A 21,550-nucleotide genomic window follows, 5' to 3' on the forward strand; every position below is an offset into this window, starting at 1 on the left:
CCCCTGTAGGCGTAGTCCGAAAAGCAATAACCACTAAATGCTGTGTTTAAGAAAAACAATAACGCGAATTGCTGTAAATTAAAGTTCTGTTCTTTATATATTTTACAGAATAGTTTACTCAGATGAAATATGCTCCATTGGAGATTGATTCGAAGTCGTATTTCGAGAATAAACATGTCACAAGGGTCCGAGGTCATCCATCATGTCAAGCAGGTCATCTCCCTTGTTGCTATTCACATTGGCTGGTTTCTCTTCTTGTTCTACAAAAAGGCTGGCGATTTCAGCCAACTGAGTTGCAGAATTTTTATCCTGAAAAAAAAAAAAAATTGTCATGAAGAGGCAGTTCCAGAAACGCAAAGCATATGCAGATTTACCCGCAGGGCTTGGATATTCATGACTTCAAATGACTCCTCGGCTCCACCTGAAGCTCCTCTATGACAAAATAAAGGACAAATCAATCATTCACATCATGGTGAAAACACACAGAAAAAAACACGTACCCTTCATAGTCTTCTTCGGCTGCAGTGAGCAGGTTTATCTGAAAGCTGGTTTTAGAACCTGACACATTCTCAATCTGGACAGTGCCCATGAGGCATGCCAGTAAATTGAGCTCTTCTTTAGCCAGGAGGTTGGGAGAGGAATCTGTCTGTGGCACAATAAACGATATAAAAGTATAAAAAAAAATGTTAAAAGTGTAACTGGCACTCGAGCCATAAGTATAGTCAGCAAACAAGCACAGTGTAGCTCAGCTTGTGGACTCACTTGACTTGCAATCAGGCAAAGGAAGGTCAAAACAAAACAAAACAAAAACTTGCATGACATACAAGAGCATTTAACTCATTTGATCCCAAAGATTAAGAGCTCAGAGATTCAATGACAGGTACTTATTTATATACAGTATCTTTAAATAAATAAATCAAGTGTTGGCTAAACCAGTGTTTAAAAATGGCTAATACTAAATGAATCAAGCAACAAAGTACTGTAATCACTTTAAACATTCAAATCCATTAGATACTTAGTACTTTAGTAGCAATGCGTACTACATTGATCAATTTCATTGGGTACACAAATATTTAACCAATTCATTACTATAGAAAGTGACTACAAAAATACATTGATTCATTTGTAGTCATTACCTAAAGTAACTGAATAATTTAGTACTTTGAGAACTCAAGTAATTGATTACTTAGGTAGCGGTGGTTTAGTACCTGAAGTACTTTAGTTTGTTTTTGTATCTCATGTAATCAATTCAATTAATTTATGGTACATAAAAATATATCAAAAATCAAATAAAAAAAATGACAACAAAAAATGCATAAAAATCTGTCTTTGAGATTGAATGATACAAAGCAACAATTGACACACCTGACATGTATTTTGTATAGTTTTACAGTTACATTACCTTAACTGTAGGAACTTTGGATGAATCCCCTCCAAGATTTACACTGTACCTTTAATATTTTAAAGACAGAAAAAAAGTATTATCCCATATCAACACATGTAGTATGATGGAAAAAAATAATAGAAAACACGGTAAGAGGTGCACAACATGTTCAGGCCCAATTTGATGACTCTATCTCCATGTAGGCCAAACGATCCATCTTTTATAGGACGACTGTAACTCCCGCCTGGTGGGAAGCGGCTCTGTCGAATTTCCCGTCCTTTATGGTCAAACATCCTACATAAACATGATTTGAAAAATTCTTTAAAAAAAAAAAACAGGCCCAAGGGGGAAAAAAAGCTATTAAAAAATCCACTTTTACCTAATGACCCCTGGAACATCCATCCCATGAGGCACTGGGCCAGAAATAGACAGGGCGAAACGCCCATTGGGATTCTGGAGTTTATTTTTGAGGAAAATGGACACCTGGAAATGGAAAAAAAAAATAATGATCATAAAAAAAACAATTATGAGTTTTTAAAATTTTTATTTGCATTAGATGCATTAGTTGAATTAGATGGCATGGGACTCACGCGGATGTGTGAGTCCTGTAAAAAAGTAAACATCGTTTGTCGGATAAGCTGGAATTCCCCTGCAGTCATATACGAGTATGTCTACATTGAACAGAAAGCGCATGAATATTACATACAGTACTGAACATAATGAACATGATGGATGCAATTATAGCACAGTACTGTATAGGGAAATTCCACAAGTAATCAATAAATAGTTATCATTGCGTTCTACATGCTTCCTTAGCTCCTTAGCACCAGGATGCTATATGATTGTGCCAAAAGTAATGATGCTTTTGTCTTGGCCAGAGTTTAAAAACAGCCATTACGTTGATTGATTGATTTATTGAACATATAAACACAAATTTCATTGAAATAAACACACACCTTAAGAAAAGATTCATACATATTAATGACTTTAAATACAGTTAAATGTTCAAAGCTGTAGAAAGAAGCTCACATCTTATCTAGTTCTACCACCTTGTTTTCTATAAATAATAGAAACAAATATAATAATCATCATAATAATAATAATAAAACAGGAAAATCATGAAGTGAAGATGAAGCATGAAGGTATTGTACAGTTATTCAGGTTTACATTTGCTGGTATCTTTGTAGCATTATTTTTTTTAACATCTTTTCAAACATAATAAGAGACTAACGTTTTTTTTCCATTTATTTTCATAATTATTCCTATTTTTACAACTGCACCTCCACCTCTTCGGGCGAAACAACTCTCCCTAATTTTGGATAGCTTTTGGACACCGTGGCACAACTGATTGTTGTATACTTTGGACATGATTTGTGCGTTTTTGAATTCAACTAAATGGTAGAAGTCAAGAGTATTAAATTTGATAAACAATTAGTTTGAAAAGAAAAGAGCAGGTACTTTTTAAATGTTTAAATTCAAATGTCGGACAGGCTCTATTGTATCTACCTCGATGATCTTCCTGTGAGTCTCATCCACTTTGTTTACAATGGCAGGCGTGTCTTTCACAAATGTCCTGATGGTGTCAATGTGATTGTATGAGATGAGCAAAAGGTCCTTAGGGCGTGGGCACAAGAAGACCTGATACTTGCAGGCCATAAGTATCAACTCATAGAGCTATGACACAAAAAGACACAAAAAAAAGTTACACCTTGAAAGTGTGCACCATTTTACCTTAGCTGTTACCTTTTCCATGCTAACTGCGTTCAATTTCATGATGGAGACATGCGCCAAGCGAGTTAGGACCACTTTCATTGTCCTGTGTGAATACAGCAGCTGAGGTTTCAAAAGTTCATCCATGAAGGCTTTACTGAACATCGTCCCGACAATATCATTCATCACTGTCAACGAGAATGAACGCAAACGCCAAACGAATGATCATACGTTTACATTTTATATTGCACATAAAGTACATGCTACATATTATTTATTGACCAATGTATATATGAGCTTCCAAATTCATTGTATAACTGCTGTACAATATTCTATTCTATTCTATTCTATTCTATTCTATTCTATTCTATTCTATTCTATTCTATTCTATTCTATAGTGACTTACGAGTAATTTCACTTTATTTTTGTAAACATTATTTTGCATTGTCAAAGGACAACATTGAAAAATTTGCGCCATAGTAGTAGTCAGTATAAAGTCTTTAAAAATATTTTTCCCTCAAAATAGCACTGCTACATTCAATTCTAAAGTCCAAACCAGAGTTTTGCATAGTAAAAAATTGAGCCACTTAATTTTTATTTCTTACTAGAACTTATTCAACCGTAAAAAGCAAGCAAGCGAGTAATTACACATTGCTTATATACTGTACAGTAAATAAAAAAAACACTGAATCAAGCCTTTTTGTTAAAAGTACTTTTTTTCACTCATCTAACGCTCTATATTGTAAATTGTTTTAAATTATTTTTCATACAGCACTGCAAGCTATGTCAATGTATTTTTCAAATGTGAATGTCGGGCCACAAAACCAGCCTATAGTTTGGACACCTTAGTCTAAAAAAATGGATGTCAACACAGCGAGCACGCTCCCTAAGAAGTGAAAATACTCAACGTGTCTCAGATGCATGATATCAACATGAAAGTGAATTCTAGTGGTCTCGTGAAGCTTTTGTGAACTCCATGCTTATATATAGGTACAAGCTAGTAAACCTCCTCTTCATAATATCACCTGTACCTCTTTTTCTGTCATTTTCAGACCACACTCCTCCAGCTTTCGAAAGACAAGAAAGATATAAAACAAATGTTATACACTCAAAAACAAAGCTTCAAATTTTTTCATATGATATGACAGGAACATGACTGGAGACTGGCTGCAACAGAGGCAAAAGTTTAAAACCTACTTTTCTCAGATTTGTCCTCAGAAGTGCTCTGAGCGTGCAGGCGTTGATCCAGTATGTAAAGCATCTCTCCTCCAAGGTTAATGAAAAGCAGGGGGAGAGTTCTCGTAGACATCCTGGAAAAATCAGGCCGTCTGCAGACGATAAAAATACTCAAAAGTTAGAGTTGGGGTCCGTTTCCAAGGACATGTTTTCCGTAGCGGCTTTTTCTCCATGCTCTTATCTAAGCATGCCTCTGCAGAAAACCCTAAGATGCAACAGGTGGTCAGGATGAGGATCAGCCACAGCCACGCTCATCCTCATTGGCTGATCTACTGTGATGACATATCCTGGCGATGGCCTAATGCGATGCAATTAGGCTGTAGGGATCATTTTTAATTGGAAAAAAAGGATGTGACTGGCTCATATATAAGGGCGCTTATATAATCATTCAACAATCTTAACTAGCAAAAATATAGAAAAACAAGAGATTTCAAATCTATGATGAGTACAGTAGTACTTTTTTAAATGGAGCCCCTTAATTCTTCATTTGGCTTTGACAGTTTTTTGGTTGGCAAAGCAGAATTATGCATCAAATCCATGTTCAAAATATTGTAAGATAACTAGGACACATTATTTTTTTGAGCAATTTCTTGAGAAAATAAAACATTCATAGGAAGGTGGCTTTGCTCCCAAAGCTGCTTTGTTGCTTTCAAAATATCAGCTTTTATTACACAATGGTTGAGAATAAGGCAGTGAAATCCATTAGCATCATAGAAAAGTTTCGGAAAGTGTATTGAAGTTTTTGACTTCAGTAGTTCATCTCAAGTACTTACTTTTTACAGATTGTGTTTTATTTTTCATTGCATGATTAATATTTTTTTAAATAATAAAACATTAACCTTACAGAGAAATTTTGGAAAGTGTATTGGATTTTTTTTTATTGACCTGTAATTCAACTCAAGTAGCCACTCTGCAATTTATTTTTCATTATATTATTTTTTAATGTAATATTGGTGATAGTTTTCATCTCGTGAAAACGCACAAATATCCTTCCCCATAAATAAGAATTGTGAAACGACATGAAATGAGATAATTGTCTAAAATTCAAATCAAATCATAAGATAGTGGTTAAATAATTAATCAAGAAAAAATATATATTCTGATCGTTGTTTTTCCGGCAGTTATCTTTCTTGTCGATAGAGAGCAGTAGAGAGCACGCAATGGAACTACGGAAGCCGCACCGGTAAACATTAATGCTCTCTTCATGAGCTTTTTTTCCATATTAAATTATTATTTTTAATGCTTTCAAGATCATTACTTTTGATAGCAAAGCAGTTGTATACATTTTTTCGTCATAGAACGAATTCTTGGAGTTTGAAACGGGAAAACGATTCACTGAAGGTCTACTTTGCAAATCTCGGGACTTGACTCACTGAAGTGCTCTTGGTTTATAAAGTCGGTCCGCCTTTCAGCAGTTGGGGACAGTTGGAAATGCGAAATGTGGAGTCAAAATTTCTACTTTGCGTCTTGCAGGTACCGACCGTTTGCTTCTTGTTTTATTTGGCAGAAAGGTGACACTTTAACTTTCAGATTTCCCTACAATGTTGTTAATGTTTTTGTCACATCAGTATTTATGATCTTGTTGGACAGCTTTAACTGCCACTTCATTTGGTACGCTTGTCTTCCGATCTGTAACAAAAAACAAACAAACAAACAAAAAACTGTAAAATAAGAAGGGTAAATTCTCTGCTGTGGTTAATTAACACTGATTATGTATTATTTATCCTTATATATGTTTATGGTCTTTATGGTTTATGCCTGTAGTTCGCACTCGTAAAGAAAAGACATTTTCGTGCTATAAAGAGCATATTTGCACTTGTTCCTTTTTTAAATGAGTACCTCTGACAGTCAAAAGGCTTTTTTTCTTTTGCCACCAACTAGTAGAAGTTGTGTTTGCACATTGCACAAAACATCTGTTTATTGTCAAGAAGAGAAAAAAAAAAATCCGCAAATCATAAAGATAATTACCCCGAAACAGAGCAAAGTTAAAAACGTCGATTAAAATGAAAGGCTCAAACATTGTAATGACATTTTGATTCCATTAATAAAGTTTATTAATGTACCAACAGTGTGTGTATATACAGACTAAGTAAATAAAACTCCTGTGGGCAAAACTCACCTTAAAAATACAACAATTAATTTAACGTTAATATTAACATGCTAGTGATCAGGCATTTGAAAATTAATTTGTCATTTCTCTGATTTGACTATCATCGTTTAAAAAAAAACTCAATTGTGTTTATATTCCAAAAGCACTGCCAATTATGATAATTTAGTTATATTGGAAATAAGTATGCTATGGTTTGAAACAGGTGCAACATGAACCACACTGGGCTGCACCCAGGAAGCGAGGGTGAACATTTAAATTACTCATCTGTGGACTCCACTCCCAACTAGTCAGAGAAGAGCAATTCAAGCTGATGGATCCTGTCATCTCCTTCTACCTGTGACACCATGGAGCCTGACCCCTCTCTGACCCCTGGACACCTCGAGGACCTGCTGGACTTTTGCCACAAGCTGGGATATAGCACGGAGCAGGTCAAAGCTGTGCTCAAAAAGTATGGCCCCAACACGGACAGAAACAAAGTTCTCGGAGAGCTGGTTCGGATGAGAGCCGACCTGGGGACCAAGCAGGGGCCCGTGACGACCTTGTCGGTGCCCGTCACCAAAAATGACATCCGGTCCTCGGAGCCCGCTGGGATGTTGACGCTGACTTCTCAAAGCACAAAGGAGGAGGATGAAGATGCCCTGAGGCCCGTTGTTATTGATGGGAGTAATGTAGCCATGAGGTGAGCGCTCTTTTATTTGGAAATGCAAAATATTAAGAAATGCTTTAGCTACATTCCACTGGTATTTTACACCCGATTTAATATTACATTTACACATATATGTATGTTAAAGTTATATATTGCTATTTAAAAAAAAAAAAAACTAACTAAAAAGTCATGTTTTTTTTTCAATTTCTCTTTATTTTGCTTTATGCTATTCACGTTATATGATACGTTGAATATTGTTAATATTAGGAGAAGAAGTTTTTTTGAAATTGTTTTATAGCAGTGGACTTAAGAAAACTATTTAAAATGAAACTACCTGTGCCGCATTCACACGGAGGTAACAAACTAGTTTCAGCTTCATGATGCCATGTTCATCTTTTATAGATATGATATTTCCATTAATGTGACAGCTTATTAGTAGCTTAATCTCTCTATCACACCCATTGTTGGCTGATTCACATTCATGCATACTTATTTAACTTGTGAAATCTTACTTGTGTTACATAATACCTGAGTTCACAAAACAAAGATTGTAATGCAAAGTAATTTTTGATCTTTTTAAAAATGTTATTGATCATGCAAACATATTACAAAAGGATGTAAATACACTTAAGATAAAAAAAGAAAAGGATTATAAATAGATATCACAGTTCAACACAGTTTACATGTTCAAAAAGAGTAGAAAGAATGAAAAAACGGATCCAATCCTACACCTTCTCTATATATTAGGACTCATGTCATATCAGACAATCGGTTAATAATTTAATGCAATTTATCACAAATAAAGCAGAAAACTCACACCTGTCACCAGTTCCAAAATTTATGCAGATTCTCAAGTCAATGCATGAATTTTTCATGTTCTTTTTAGATCTAGCCAATGATTCACTTTTTTTTTTCCAGATCCATTCTATGGTTACTCCATGAATTAACACTTTTATAGAAATATGTTTTTTGTTACTTTTTAACTTTGATTTAAAACAAAAACACACACACTTGTGCTTAAACTACAGCAGTGCTTCTCAATTCTATTTTATCATAGGATTTGACCATGTTTAATTTAGTGAAGAATGGATTAGTATGTTCTATTTGTTTTCAATTGTTGATAATGGGTATAGCTTTAAACATTTTAAACACATGTATTGGCCAGAGTTAAACGAAAACAAAATGGAAAATGCGTTTTGGTTTTCATGGTCTGATTATTTGAAAGAGTGAAGCGTATTCACATGCAGCCACATGCCAACTTTTTGTGGTGGTGTGTAATGGTTGTTATGTGATGTCATGTATGTTGCGCTAATGTTGAATCTGTAGGCGTGAAAGAAACAGCGATTGATCAGACTGTAAAGGACTTGCGGAAGAATTGAAATTCAATGTTTCAGATGTAAAATTAAAATCCAAATATTTGGATTATTTGGACATTTAGAAGTATGGAAAATTATAATTATGTAAGTTAAGAGGTCATCTCATACTTAACCCTTTAGGCACCACAGTTTTTTTTTTCAATATAATTTTTTTATCACTATTTAAAAAGGTTGTAGCCTAAAAATGATTAGAGCTAAAATGTTGCCTGGTGCAATTTTGCTACGTTGCCGCTTAAAGGGTAAATGCGTTAACTCCTTATCATAAAATATTGAATTGACGAGCTGTTGTATAACGTTAGCAGTCGCTTGTCTTTTACGATCTTGAAAGCTGTCATCCGTCTACTTCCGTTTGTCATTAAAACTTTGCTGATGTTTTGCATATACATCACCTCAGGAATGCCGACTTTGTACACGCTTGCCCTTTATTCTACCCATTAAGTGGAAGCACATGCATGGGTGTGTGTCAAGCATGACTGTACAGGTACGGGACTCAGAGCTGGAATATGCAAATCAGAACGCAGATTTTACAGGAACCAGCCTGACTGCATTTTACTGTCTGGCCAATAAGCACTTGGCTTTCTTTTGTGCTGACATTTCCAAAATAAGTATGATCCAGACACATTTGTTTCTCGTTATCCATGCCAGACATTCACAAATAATCTTGGGCTTAACCCAAATACTTGTGTGACTTGGGATAGAGGTTTGTTTTGTGTTCCGTTACCACAGTTATAACTCACAACACTTAAATCTTTTTTATTTTCATTTGAAATGAATGAAAACGACATTAATCCATTCAAGATTTTGCTCCAAAAAGCAACGGGTGTTGTAAATGTGTATTTTAACGAGAAAAAAATTAGCCCTACGTAATGTACTTTACATGTTTTTACGATATGTTCCATACATCCCCACTAGTCTAAAAATTACATTCGGATTAATATTGCATTCATGGAATTGAGACGCAAAATCAACTTTTTATATCGATAGCAGAAAGTGTGCATTTTGCCACTTGCTGTCGATGGAAAATGACATAACAGTGGCTCAGGTAACAAACAATTACGGCTGAGCTTGCAAACATTACCAGAAAACAGGTGAACTGTGATTGGTAGTCACTTAATCCCTCTGCAACTGTAGTCTTGTGTTTTCGGTGAACAAATGGCTGCTCCCTGAGATAAATTAAATGACAAACTTTGACATATTGTCACCATCTGGGTGAAATTTCAGCTCCCTAGTGTCTTCCTTCAATTATTTTCCTTTGTGATTGTCCTTGATGAAAAGAGCAAAAGATTGAACAAAATACCGCACAATTGTTAAAGTAGTTGAAATACACAGAACATACTGTATTATTCTATAGAAAATTTTGGGGTAGACTACAGTGTGTGCTCGTTTTTCATGGTTAATGTGGAGCGAAAACCCCCAGCGGAAAGTGAAATCTGCAAAAGAGAAAAATATTTCTACATTACACATATTTACTTAACTCTTAAATGATTAAACCTTATACAGTAACTGTACTGTTATCCCTTCCCTTGGCTGTAGTCGCGATCACGGAGAGCTGCAGTTGCATTCGGATGTCGAATTAGAGTGAATCTGACCAAACATGATAACAAGCAAAGTATACACTTGAAATTCTAATTTATTACAAAAGAAATGGAGGTGACAGATTTACATTGCCCCCACCGCTCTCCTGCTGCTCTGTCCGCGTCTCACTCTCAGTGTGTGAGTTTCATGAGGAGGCATAGCTAATCTGTCTCTCTGTTTAGCTCAAAAATGAAAAGGTGTGATCTGACTAAGCTTCCAACTGTAAATGTTTTTGTTTAGGTTTTAGGTGCCTTTTTTTTCTAAGCAAAATACATGTTCTATCTAATCAGCCATGGGAACAACGAAGTGTTCTCCTGTAAGGGGATCCAGTTGGCTGTGGACTTCTTCTTGGAGCGAGGCCATACAACCATCACCGTGTTTGTTCCCTCTTGGAGGAAAGAGCAGCCAAGACCCGATGTTCCAATCTCAGGTAAGGTCACAGATTACTTGGTTTATTGCTGCCTGCATTTATTTATTTTTTTTTACTTTTCAACTATATTGAAGTTTAGACAACAACATTGCAAATTGCACGCCTCCTTATAACAAACCGAGTCCAATTCCCCCAAGAAGGTTGCTACCAATTATTTGGTTAAAATGGCTTCTATCAAAAGGACGAGGTAGACAGGGCTCCAACAAAATGCAATATCAACAGCGGCCAGAGGCGGCGCCAAAAAACAAAGACTAAGCCAAACCAGGCACACATCTCTAACTGTTAAAAGATAAAAATAAATCAGTTCCAAAACACCCAAATTATTTTACTGATCCCGTGCATTCAGGCCACAGACCCCTGGGGGCCCACGAACTCCACTTTGAGAACCACCGAAGTGGAGAATATACGCTACAGTGTATTCCGTTGTGATTCAAGTGTCGGCAATGGAAATAAGATGAATTTACATTGAATTCTTCCAGTTATGTCAAAATAAATGATTTGCTTTATGTACTTTAAACGAAATGCGAACAACACAAATTTGTTCACACAATCGTTTACATTTTTTTTTTACATGAATCCATCTGGACATTTATTAGGATTTTTCCTCTGTTCTTTTTGCGATTTAAAAAAAGAATAAAGAATAGCATAATTTTGGCAGGGTATTTAGTCATGACGGCATGGTAATTGTTGGCTGCGCCCTGTTGTCAAACTACTGTTGGCTTGCGTGTGCTTGTTACAAAACAAGACATGTGTTCTGCAGCTGTCAATTGTTTAATTGAAATAACAATGACTTGGTCAAACCTGACTTTTGGATTTTTGAATGTGGAAAGTAAAAACTGCCTCCAAATCATTTCCATCAAAGAAAACGAGCATAATATGTTCGCTCCACAGATCAGAAAATTCTATCAGATCTGGAAAAGAAGAAATACCTGACATTCACACCCTCACGCCGCGTGGGGCACAAGCGGGTGGTCTGCAACGACGACAAATTCATCGTTCAGCTGGCCTTCGACACCGGCGGCGTCATCGTGTCCAACGACGTCTACCGTGACTTGCAGGTTGACAAGCCCGAATGGAAGACTTGCATCGAGGAGAGGCTGCTCATGTACTCCTTTGTTAATGACAAGTGAGTTTTTAGCATCGTTCATGTCAGTTGAAGTAAAAAAAAAAAGAAAAGGAAGAAAAATAACCACCTAATATTTCATATCGAAAAATTATTACATTTAACATTATTATTGTGAGAATTATTAATAAAGGGGAAGTTAACCCCCCAAAAATTCTTCACAATAAAATCCATGATGCCAAACACATCATTGTGAGCCATAGTGTGTTTGTGGAATATGAATTAAGGAGTAAAAGCCACCTGTTTTTATTCGTTTCATGGGGGTGTCAATTTTGCCACTTGCCGTTGTAGGACATCACAGTTGCTCAGGGTTCAGGTAAAGACCAATCATGGTTGGTCATTCGCTAGCTGAGCTGTGATTGGTCCTTAACTGTGCTCAACTGTGATGTCATTTTCAGTTGACAGCTCGAGGCCAAATAGCGGTCCCCTAAGATAGCTAAAAAGAGGTTTCCCTTCAATGATAACGTTGTTTATTGTCAAATGCAGGTTCATGGTTCCTGATGATCCACTTGGACGAGATGGTCCGAATCTGGAGAACTTCCTGCGGTGGTCCCCGAAGACTCCGAAAAAACAACCATGCCCTTATGGTGAGAACGTCCCACTCGGTCTCTGTTATTTTTTAGAAGCTCTCAAAAATAAATTTGTTGCAGGAATTGAGCCAAAATATAGCAAAGCCATGAATTACTGATTCAAAGTGTTTTTGAGAAAGAGGAAGCTTTACTTTAGTCATCTCCATAAGATGAAAACAAAAATCATATTCAACAAGAGCACTAATTTGCCAGTCGAATAAACATCTGTTTCATTTCATTGAAATTCAACAGATTTAGTGGCGTCCAGGCCTCAATTTCCTCGCGAAAGGACAAAAGTGTCCTCCAGAACATTGTCCTTTTTGCTCAGCAGAAGATAGATCTGACTTTGATCTGTATAGCAGTGAATGGAAATACCACACGTTCTTCAAATTGTGTACAATGAAAACAGCAAGGGCCCCAAATTTCAACCCTGCGGGACACCATACAAAGGTGGGGCAGAACGGTACTCAGAGCAAACTTTTACCTACACTTCACTGTCTTCATTTAACAGGAAAAAAATGTACCTTTGGACTCAAATGCAAGTATCTCCACCCTGGGCGAGCCAAGCAGTCCAATTGCTTGCTTGCTGACGAACTTCGAGAAAACGCAAAGCTCTCTCCCGCTACTCCAAAGTCATCCGTCCGAAGCCCCGCCTCTGGCCAAAGCCTCTCGTTAGTCGAAGATGTGGCGAGGAAATTAACTCTGGGACTGGAGAAAAGCTCCTTGAAGAAAGAGAAAGTGACTAACTGTTCAAGGCAGAAGGCCTCATGTAAAAAAGGGAAGAGCAGTTTGGGCTCTTCTGATTATGGCTCTCACAGGCAGCTGGACTCTGGCATAGGTTCTATAGATAGTCCCTCAATGGAGGTGCTACAGGCTAACTGTCTTGTCCAGTACGGTGCACTGTCTGGTGGCTACCATCCTTTGCTGACTTGCCATCCTAGAAGCGCACCAAGCCGCAGCTGTCTGCATGACTCCGCCTCTTGGCCAACGTTTCAAGACCAGCATCTCCATCAGAGCGTGGGACCAGCGCTGATGCCTCCTGGCGACTCGCCCCCGCATGCTATCTACTGGGAGGAGAGAAAGGTTACACGTACGAAGCTCCTCGCTATCTTCAGCGCTGACTTAGTGGACGCGGCCATGGAGATGTTTCCACTTCTGGTGGACCCTCAGTTGTTGGCTTCCGAGATTTTCATGATGCAGAGTCACAATAAGCGATGAGCACTACTACGAACCTCCTCAACTTGATAACACAATTCATAATAGAAAACGAAACTCCTCAATTCACTTGAACATAGTTCCTTGACACCAAGATGCACCAAAGATTGAGTGCACAAAAACAGTCAGTAGGTGAATTTGCGGATGCCATGCCGCAAATATGCGGGTTCACTGTATGTTACAGTAAACAACACATTTCCTTAGTGAATGGGACGAAAGTAAAGTTGATACAAATTGTATCTTTATTTAGCTGACAGCAATTAACGTAAATGTGAAGTCAGTGTAGTGCACATTTATTAAATTTTATGAAATACATCACACATTCTATTTTTAGCAAATATTCTTCATCAGGTTGACTGTTTTATGTTTGTAATGGCAAATAGTACAGTATATGCAGGTTTTTGTGGTTACATGGGTTATGTTGTGTAGCATGGATGAATTTTCATTGTGAAAGTCTTGTCACTATGTATATATATAATAATGTTACTGACTCACCCACTGAAAGGAGAGTTGGATTTTCCATTGAGGGTTTCTAGTCAGTAAATTACACGATGAAACCCCTCATTTTAAAATCCACAAAGTAAGTCAATGTTTTTGTGTTGCAGTAGGTGCAGCACTACAAAATCAAAGCAATTCCAAGTGGAACAAGTTTCAGATGCCCTGCCCTACGGTTGCGTCAGATTTGACCTTATAGTTACACAAGCTGTCTGGCTCACCTGATGTACTCCGAAAATTCTTTTTTGAGCACGAAAATGGGCCTGCCTGCCTGCCTGCACTGCTGTACAATATGCAAATAGTGCATAGGGGGAGGATCTTCAGGCCTGCGTGTGTGCACAAGTGAAAACATTCTGTTCCTGGTGCCAGAACGGACAAATGAGACATGCATTGCATCCAGGAAGTATTCACAGTGCTTCACCTTTTTCACTTTTTGTCATCTCACAGTCTCATTCCAAATTGTATTAAATGGATCTCTTACCTCAGAAATCTACACACGATACTCGTTTGTGACTGTGATTTTTTTTGAATGTATTAAAAATAGAAAACTAATAAATCACATTTACATAAGTGTTGACAGTGTGAAGGAAATCAGGCAACAGGCCAATACCATCCCTACAGTGAAGCATGGTGGTGGCAGCATCATGCAATGGGGATGTTTTTCTGCAGCAAGAACTGGCAGATGTGTCAAGATAGAAGGAAATATGAATGCAACAATATATATTGATATCCTGGATGAAAACCTGCTGCAGAACGCTCCTGACATCAGACTGGGGAGAAGGTTTGTTTTTCAAAATGACAGCAACCCAAAACACACAGTCAAAATCTCAAAGGAAAGACCTGAAACTAACGTAGCTATGCACAGACATCTCCCATCTAACCCGATGGAGCTTGAGAATTACTGTAAAGAAGAATGAGCAAAAATGCCTAAAGATAGGTGTTCTTACTTGGGTATTTTTTAGATGTTTGGGGTCAGAGATTAATACAGTTTTGAATGAGGCTGTGACATGACAAACTGGAAAAAGTAAATTGTGTGAAAGTGTTTTGATTGTTCTTCTCTTCATATCCTTATAGGTTCATAATTCTGTAGGAATTACAGTTGAAGTGGAACATAATTTCAAGACGAGTTATTATGCTCTGGTTTTGATGCCCAGTGGGTTAATACAAAGCTTTATGGTGCTTATACAATCCCAGAGGGACAGGTACTATTTTGACGTTACATTCCTATAATGTTATTATAATTTTTACTTCGGGATCTGTGCTTTGTGTTTGAGAAGAATTGCACAAAGTACTGTATGCTGCCCTGTATGTAATACGATCTCGAATTAAAATGATCTAAAAAGCTATTAATGTGTTAATGTCTCCGCCTGTTGGAGAGTTGACGAACAACATATGAGGTGAGGTCGGCTGATAGAATGCATCGTTGTTCAATTACAGTACATAAGAAAACAATAATAATTACTGAATTGATATTAATATCTTTAAGACATAACGCACACAAATAACTTCAAACTGGCGACAAGCACAATTTCAATTACGTTGTGTGTTGCTTTCACGACTGTTTGTGTGTACAGTAGGTACAGCGCAAATACGGGATTCATTTTTGAACGTTTTAACTTAAACATTTATACCCTGTTAGAAAAAAAGCAACCAAATTCAACTTTTTAAAAAATAAATACTCATGTTTCTAATTGATGTTCACGATCCACAATCAACATGAGTATTAAGAGAGGAGCTGGTCCAAAAGCAGTCAGTGTTGTCCGGTGCTTTGTTCCGGAAATGTTTTAATCTTATTTATTTATTTATTTTTTAAGTGACGAGCAGTTGTAATTGCCGCGAACAGATATGAGAGGAACTATTTTAACATACTTTCCTATGCTGTAAACCGTCCAAACAAGTCAGTAAACTCGTAAATTTTAATTCCTGAAAATAAATATTTTTGTTTAGTTATTAAGGCATTTCTTTTTGTTTATTTATTATTGTTATTATTATTATTTAAATGGATTCTGCGTGTAGGTAATTTAAACGTGTTTTTTTTTTTTTAGTAACACAGTAACTACATTACCCAGGAGTCAATTCGGCTTAGCGCAGCCGCAATGTCAGTCTACTCGCTACACACTAATATTAAAGAGCTAGCCAAGTGAGGACATTCTGCAGTTATGTAGCCCAAATACGGCTGTCATTTTATCCGCCGAGCCCGCATACTTTAAAACAGCGTTTGGGCTCGGGAAATTACTTGAAAGCGACCGCAGTTGACACTTAAGCTAATCGAGGTAGCCACATGCTAGCAGGCTACAGTGAGTTTGCGATGCGCCGCAGTTTTGTTTTTGTCTCGCACTGGTGAGGGAGCTAACTTGCTGCTGTTTGTTTTTGTCTGTACTTTCTATGGTGGCCTTAGGAAAATAAGCTGCTAACCTTTTCCTCGTCTCCAGCTAAGATGTGGCAAAGTGTCGGGCTCACATTGCTGGTCATTGTGGCCACGCTGCTTTGTGTTCTTATCTTCATGTTGTGCGGTAAGTTTTTGAAAGACGACGGTCTTCATGTTCAATTTATATAACCGCGTAGCTTACAGTAAGGCCGATGTGCGTCATGAACATTTACACGGTAGTGTCCACTTGAAACGAGGATTAGAAGTCATTCCCAAGTTTCGATGTCTATTTTTATCTTGTGCTACTGTGTCAACTATGTGATACTATGCTGAACCTTGTACCCCTTTAAAGCTTTTCCATATGCCAGGGCACATAACAAAAACAACCACACTGATGCCAGTTTTAAAATTCAGAATTCAAATGTAGATCCTTTAATGTTTTGATTTTGATAGAATGTCAACAGTTGTTGGACAGTATAAAATCGTACGACAACAGTTACTGTATGTCATCATTTGTAGATACAATATGGACATCCAATAATTGGGTGTTTTTACATTCCTACTGTCCTCGAGTCTAAATAACCTGCCACTGTGTTAAAAAAAATACACCTTTGCACTTTTTTTCTCAACGCATTTAATCCTGAACGTATAAATATGTACATTTATATATGTCTGTCCATATGGAGTGTACAGACTCAAAAAACATAGGGGATTGAAGGTCTGTAAGTATGAATGCATAAATATATATAATAATTAATGAATTGATATTGACCTATTTCAGACACACAAATGATTTAATGCTTGTGACAGGCACAATTCTAATTAAGTTTCTAAGTTACACTCACAACTGTCTGTGTGTACAGTAGGCACAACGCAAATATGGGATGAATTGATGAACGTTTTAACTTAAGCATGAAGTTTAGGTAAATACACTCTTAAAACAGTTGTTTAAAATGAACCCAATCGGGGTAGACAAAGACCCAGGCACCGAATCGGAGTTGGACACTAGGATATTCAGTGCATTGTTGTAACATACAGTATAAAATGCAATTTTATTGCTAGTAAAAGTCATTCTTCACTCCATCTCAGTAAAAAAAATTAGACCAAGAGTTGATAATATCCCAAAAGATGGCATTGAAATATGTGTAAATAATAAGTCTGATTAATTTATTGCTCCTGGTTGTTAAGAAAATACAATGGAAGAGGACCTTGAAAAAAATCAAGTTAAATCGCTATAGAGAGAAAATAAAATGCAACTATATTCATTTTGTGAATTATTTAGTCTTAATGTTGCATAACTGTTTTAAAATCATTTTGGTGACGGCCTGCATTTTATTTATTTATTTTTAAATTTTGGTTGTCGCTCCTGGCTCAAAAGAGGTTATAGTCTATTTTTTGCTCTGTATGTATGAAAATTAAAAACTGTCATGACCTGGCCATGCATAATGACAAACGTTTTCTCACTGCAATTTCGTCCATCTCCGTCTCAGGCTGGTATGTGGTCTGGCAGCTCTTCTTGTCCAAGTTCAAGTTCCTGCGCGAGCTCGTCGGAGACGCGGCCGCCCCGCGGGCGCCAGCGCAGCCGTCCGAGAGCGAGAGCGAACGCTCCGCCAACGTCCCCGCACGCAACCGTCCCAGGACTGCACGCCAAAGAGTCGCCTTCCCGGAGAGCACCTCGTAGAACGTCACTGACCACCAACCTTACACTAAACCAGGACCTTTCCTGACTGACACTTGGCTGGAGACCGGATCTGAAAGCCATTTGCGGTGCCGTCCATTCTTAGACGTCAACTCTTCTTTATTAGGTAAAAAAAACAAACAAAAAATGGATGCACTTTCTCTTGTGGTCTTTTAGACTTACCAAGTGAATCACATTAAATAGAGCTTTCATTCCAGAAGGGAAAAAAATAAATCATGTTAAAAAAACACACAATATACACTTGAAGAGCAGTTTACAAGGAGTTGAGGAAATTATGTGGTATTTTTATGCTGCTACACATACAAGCTGACATCCCGGAGCGCCAAATGGACGCGCCCTGCTGCAGACCCGAAACGTTCTGCCCGCACCGTTTTCTTGTTTATTTAGTGTCTGTTGTTTTTGTCACATCAGCTCCTTTTTGTCGTCCGTCTACGAGCAGGCCAAAATTAATTCCAAGCAAGGCCTTGTCGATATATGTCATCCATTTTCTTTCCAGGTTTTCTGCATAATATATAACATCTACCTTTGGAATTCATGATGATGATCATTTCTGTGGCGTAGCCACTCAAAACCAAACGCGTTGTTCAGTCCTGTTTTCTGCGCAAATGTCTCCCAATTATTTTTTTATATTAAAGTCTCATAATTGATATGTTTGTTTCTTCTCATTCCATCTTAAAAGATAACTTTCTCATTTGTATGGCTTATGTTTCCACCACTTTGTTGAAATAAAACACAGAAAGTTACTTTTAACTACAACCAATTTGCTAAATAGCAATTACTACAGTAACCGATTTCTAGTTAATATTCTAGAAATGTAATTTTTTAAATCCATCTGACGATAGTGCATTTTTTTTCAAATATACAAACGTAAAAACAATCGTGCAATTAACCACACCCAATCTGTAACACACTTTTGATAACATGTAATAATAACCCAGCCCTCTATTTGATGAAACATAACGAATGCAAAACTGTACTTCCAATCAAAACCTAATTTCACAAGTGATTTCACATTTCACAAGTGATTGTCATCATGACATGCTGGGTAGAGGCGAGGAAAATTACTTTTAATAAATTTGAGTTAGAAAATTAAATCAGAATTTAAAAACATCTTTTTTCAACAATCAAAACCTAAAGGGATACTGAATTTATGTAACCATTTTCAGCAGTAAAAGTATTTTTTTTTTTTTGGGATACATCATTTTTCTCTATCAAGTAATACCTGTAAAAACATGCTGCCACTCGCTATCAATTGAAAGTACTGTACTGGTAATATCACATCCAATCACAGCCCGGTTGCGAGCCATAACATGACCAAACACCAGGAAATAGGTGAGTCGTGATTGCTCACTTGAGAATTAAGACCATGTAATGTCGTTTTTAGTCGACAACAAGGGGTAACAATGTGTTTTGAACTGTGAAAAATTAGTTGTCAAATTAATAATAGACAAAGTTTTCTGCTCCTGAAAATGGCTGAATGAAGCTGCTGCGTGCGAAGAGGAGCATTCTGGAACGAAATCTCCTCGACATTTGTGGGTGGAATACAAAACATTTAAATGAAATTATGAATATGTTTTTTTTTTATTAGTAATTGTCTGACCACAAAAATGTAGTGGAAGGACTAGTTTGGTTAAGGTCATTTTACTTGCATTTCTCAAAGTGACCACTAGAGAGAAGCATTGCACAGAAGATTCTTAGTAGCTACCGCTTTTGCCTTGGTTTGACTCGTTCAAGTGGCATTTCCCAACTTTTATTGGACCAAAACTCGGATTTTGCTTTAAATAAAATGTCACCAAAATTTGAGCCACATATTTGTTATGTGTTTATTTTTATGTATTTATATTTTTTTCCAATATCGCCATCAATGTATGATGCCATACTCATCCGCTAGATAGCAGCAGATAATTAATCTGCCTCCATTTAGTCACAATCGTGTTTGATCGCGGGTGAGATTTTTTTTCTCCCCTAATGTGCAATATCTGCCTTGGGGTGCAACACACACAGCACCCAAAAGTGTCAAAAAAGCTCCTTTCAATAGTCGAGCGAATTCTCGCGGCAATTTTAACGATCAGTTTCTGACCGCTTGGATGAGCGTGCACATCCACTTGCAATTCGAGTCTTTGTTTTCCCCCCCTTCAGATTTGGCTGAGTGGTCTGGGACCTGCAGCTGGGCCTATTTTTTTCTTTTTAAGCAAAGACAGCTCTTCTGTCTTTGAGAAGCTGTAATTTCATATTCTGCAAATACTTTACAGGAAATGATTGTGGTAAACCACGGAAATGACATCCACTCTCCACCGCTTTTCTGTGCACGTTGTGCTTCTGCTGCACGCTCCGTGACTGCTACTCATTCAGCGTCTCCTTGTAGACAAGGTGAGCAGCTGACGTTTCACACATTTGTCCTCCCTGATGCGTATTTCCATCTCACAGTCTAACACCTGTTTGCTGTTTCTCGATAGTGTGTGGTGACCGCCTCGTGGCTGCAGCCAACAACGGGGATCATGCAAAATGCAGCATCAGCCCACTGTTGCAACACAGTAAAGAGAGCCAGGTCGGTGCGCTGTTTTGTCTGTAGCTCCTGGTGACGCAAATACACACAAACACATTCGAGGAAGGATAGAAACTGATGTCGATTGCGTCTGAGCAGCTAGGACTAAAATAACTCCATTGATTCACCTCCGTAAATCCATTGTGCTTTTGCAAGACATCAACACCGGGAATAAAAAAACAAAAAAAAAAACAAAGAAAAAAATGTATGGAGGGATTTTGAGCTTCTTTTTTTGTAATCAAATAAAGAAAAAGTTCAAATTGTTTACGTTGAGGACACACGTTAGGATTTAGTACCTCTTTACAGATGGTCAGAATTTTTAACTATTGTTAAAATGATGAAACCGTACTTTAGTTTTTTTTCAGCACTTAAAAGTTCATAGCTTGCTGGTAATTAAGTAAACTGTTGATTCAAAATGACATCACCTGCTTAAGGATCAGTCAAGAGCCAATCATGGCACAGTTTGCAAATGTCACATGACCAAAACCGGAAACTGGGTGAGCCAAAATTAGGAGTACATGGGACGTCGAAATTTTGGACAGGTTCTCAATAAGAGAGAAAGAGACGTTTAAAAAGTTGACGAGCATGACAAATAATTTAGCTAGCACCCCAATTATGGATGGTCAAATTTTAAAATTTGCTGTTAAAAAGCTACACTACTTATTTAGCCATTTTCAGCAAAAAAAAGTTAACTTGTTGGTAATTTAAGTACAAATATTTTTCGTGTAAAATTAGTACATTTAAAATGTATTTCGCCACGTGCTGTTGATTGAAAATGACATCACCTGCTCAAGGGTTAGGTAACAGCCAATCATGGCTCAGCTTGCAAATGTCACATGACCAAACCCAGCGAACAGGTGAGCTGTAATTGCTTGTTACCTGAGTACTGTACATGAGATGCCATTTTTTTGGGTGGGTTTTCTTAAAAAAAAAAAAAAAAAAAAAGGATTATTGAGCATGAAAACTAAGTTAACTCACTAATCATAGACAAAATATAGACAACATTTTTGAAGTTGTTTTTGGCATTAAAGTGTTAGCGTAAAAAAATCAAAGATAATGGGGATATCCG

General features: G+C 37.2%; 3 protein-coding genes and 1 long non-coding RNA gene across 7 annotated transcripts in view; 3 read left to right on the forward strand and 1 right to left on the reverse strand.

Annotated features, from left to right (window-relative positions):
- Positions 1–68: 68 nt before the first annotated feature.
- Positions 69–4,554, reverse strand: oscp1a (organic solute carrier partner 1a). Of its 3 annotated transcripts, none has more exons than XM_088404797.1 (11): positions 4,292–4,554; positions 4,126–4,161; positions 3,128–3,282; positions 2,891–3,058; positions 1,975–2,055; positions 1,764–1,867; positions 1,550–1,678; positions 1,403–1,451; positions 501–646; positions 375–432; positions 69–309 (listed from the first exon to the last, which is right to left on the reverse strand). In XM_088404797.1, the coding sequence occupies exons 1-11, from the start codon at positions 4,401–4,403 to the stop codon at positions 178–180; spliced, it is 1,170 nt and encodes a 389-aa protein (XP_088260923.1). In that variant the 5' UTR covers positions 4,404–4,554; the 3' UTR covers positions 69–177. The 3 variants fall into 3 exon arrangements, 2 of the variants coding, with proteins under 2 accessions (XP_088260923.1, XP_088260924.1); XR_015863977.1 differs by having other exon boundaries at positions 219–309; positions 501–642; XM_088404798.1 differs by lacking the exon at positions 4,292–4,554 and having other exon boundaries at positions 4,003–4,151.
- Positions 4,555–5,740: 1,186 nt separating this feature from the next.
- On the forward strand, positions 5,741–15,167 carry zc3h12ab (zinc finger CCCH-type containing 12Ab). Its single transcript, XM_088405047.1, has 6 exons — positions 5,741–5,803; positions 6,643–7,119; positions 10,328–10,467; positions 11,359–11,593; positions 12,077–12,177; positions 12,671–15,167. Exons 2-6 carry the CDS (start codon positions 6,785–6,787, stop codon positions 13,375–13,377), a joined length of 1,518 nt encoding a protein of 505 aa, XP_088261173.1. The 5' UTR covers positions 5,741–5,803; positions 6,643–6,784; the 3' UTR covers positions 13,378–15,167.
- Positions 15,168–15,972: 805 nt separating this feature from the next.
- On the forward strand, positions 15,973–18,583 carry smim13 (small integral membrane protein 13). Of its 2 annotated transcripts, none has more exons than XM_088404299.1 (3): positions 15,973–16,209; positions 16,302–16,382; positions 17,728–18,583. In XM_088404299.1, exons 2-3 carry the CDS (start codon positions 16,307–16,309, stop codon positions 17,916–17,918), a joined length of 267 nt encoding a protein of 88 aa, XP_088260425.1. In that variant the 5' UTR covers positions 15,973–16,209; positions 16,302–16,306; the 3' UTR covers positions 17,919–18,583. The 2 variants fall into 2 exon arrangements, with proteins under 2 accessions (XP_088260425.1, XP_088260424.1); XM_088404298.1 differs by having other exon boundaries at positions 15,973–16,166; positions 16,268–16,382.
- A 1,613-nt stretch (positions 18,584–20,196) lies between these two features.
- LOC148406411 (uncharacterized) overlaps positions 20,197–21,550 on the forward strand; it is a 10,636-nt gene continuing 9,282 nt past the window's right edge. Inside the window, exons 1-2 of the long non-coding RNA XR_015864039.1 lie at positions 20,197–20,306; positions 20,393–20,484. This is a non-coding gene — a long non-coding RNA (uncharacterized LOC148406411). The remainder of the gene's footprint in view (positions 20,307–20,392; positions 20,485–21,550) is intronic.

Source organism: Hippichthys cyanospilos, chromosome 21 (genome assembly GCF_059441005.1).
Source record: "Hippichthys cyanospilos isolate Australia breed blue-spotted pipefish chromosome 21, RoL_Hcya_1.0, whole genome shotgun sequence".
NCBI lineage: Eukaryota > Metazoa > Chordata > Actinopteri > Syngnathiformes > Syngnathidae > Hippichthys > Hippichthys cyanospilos.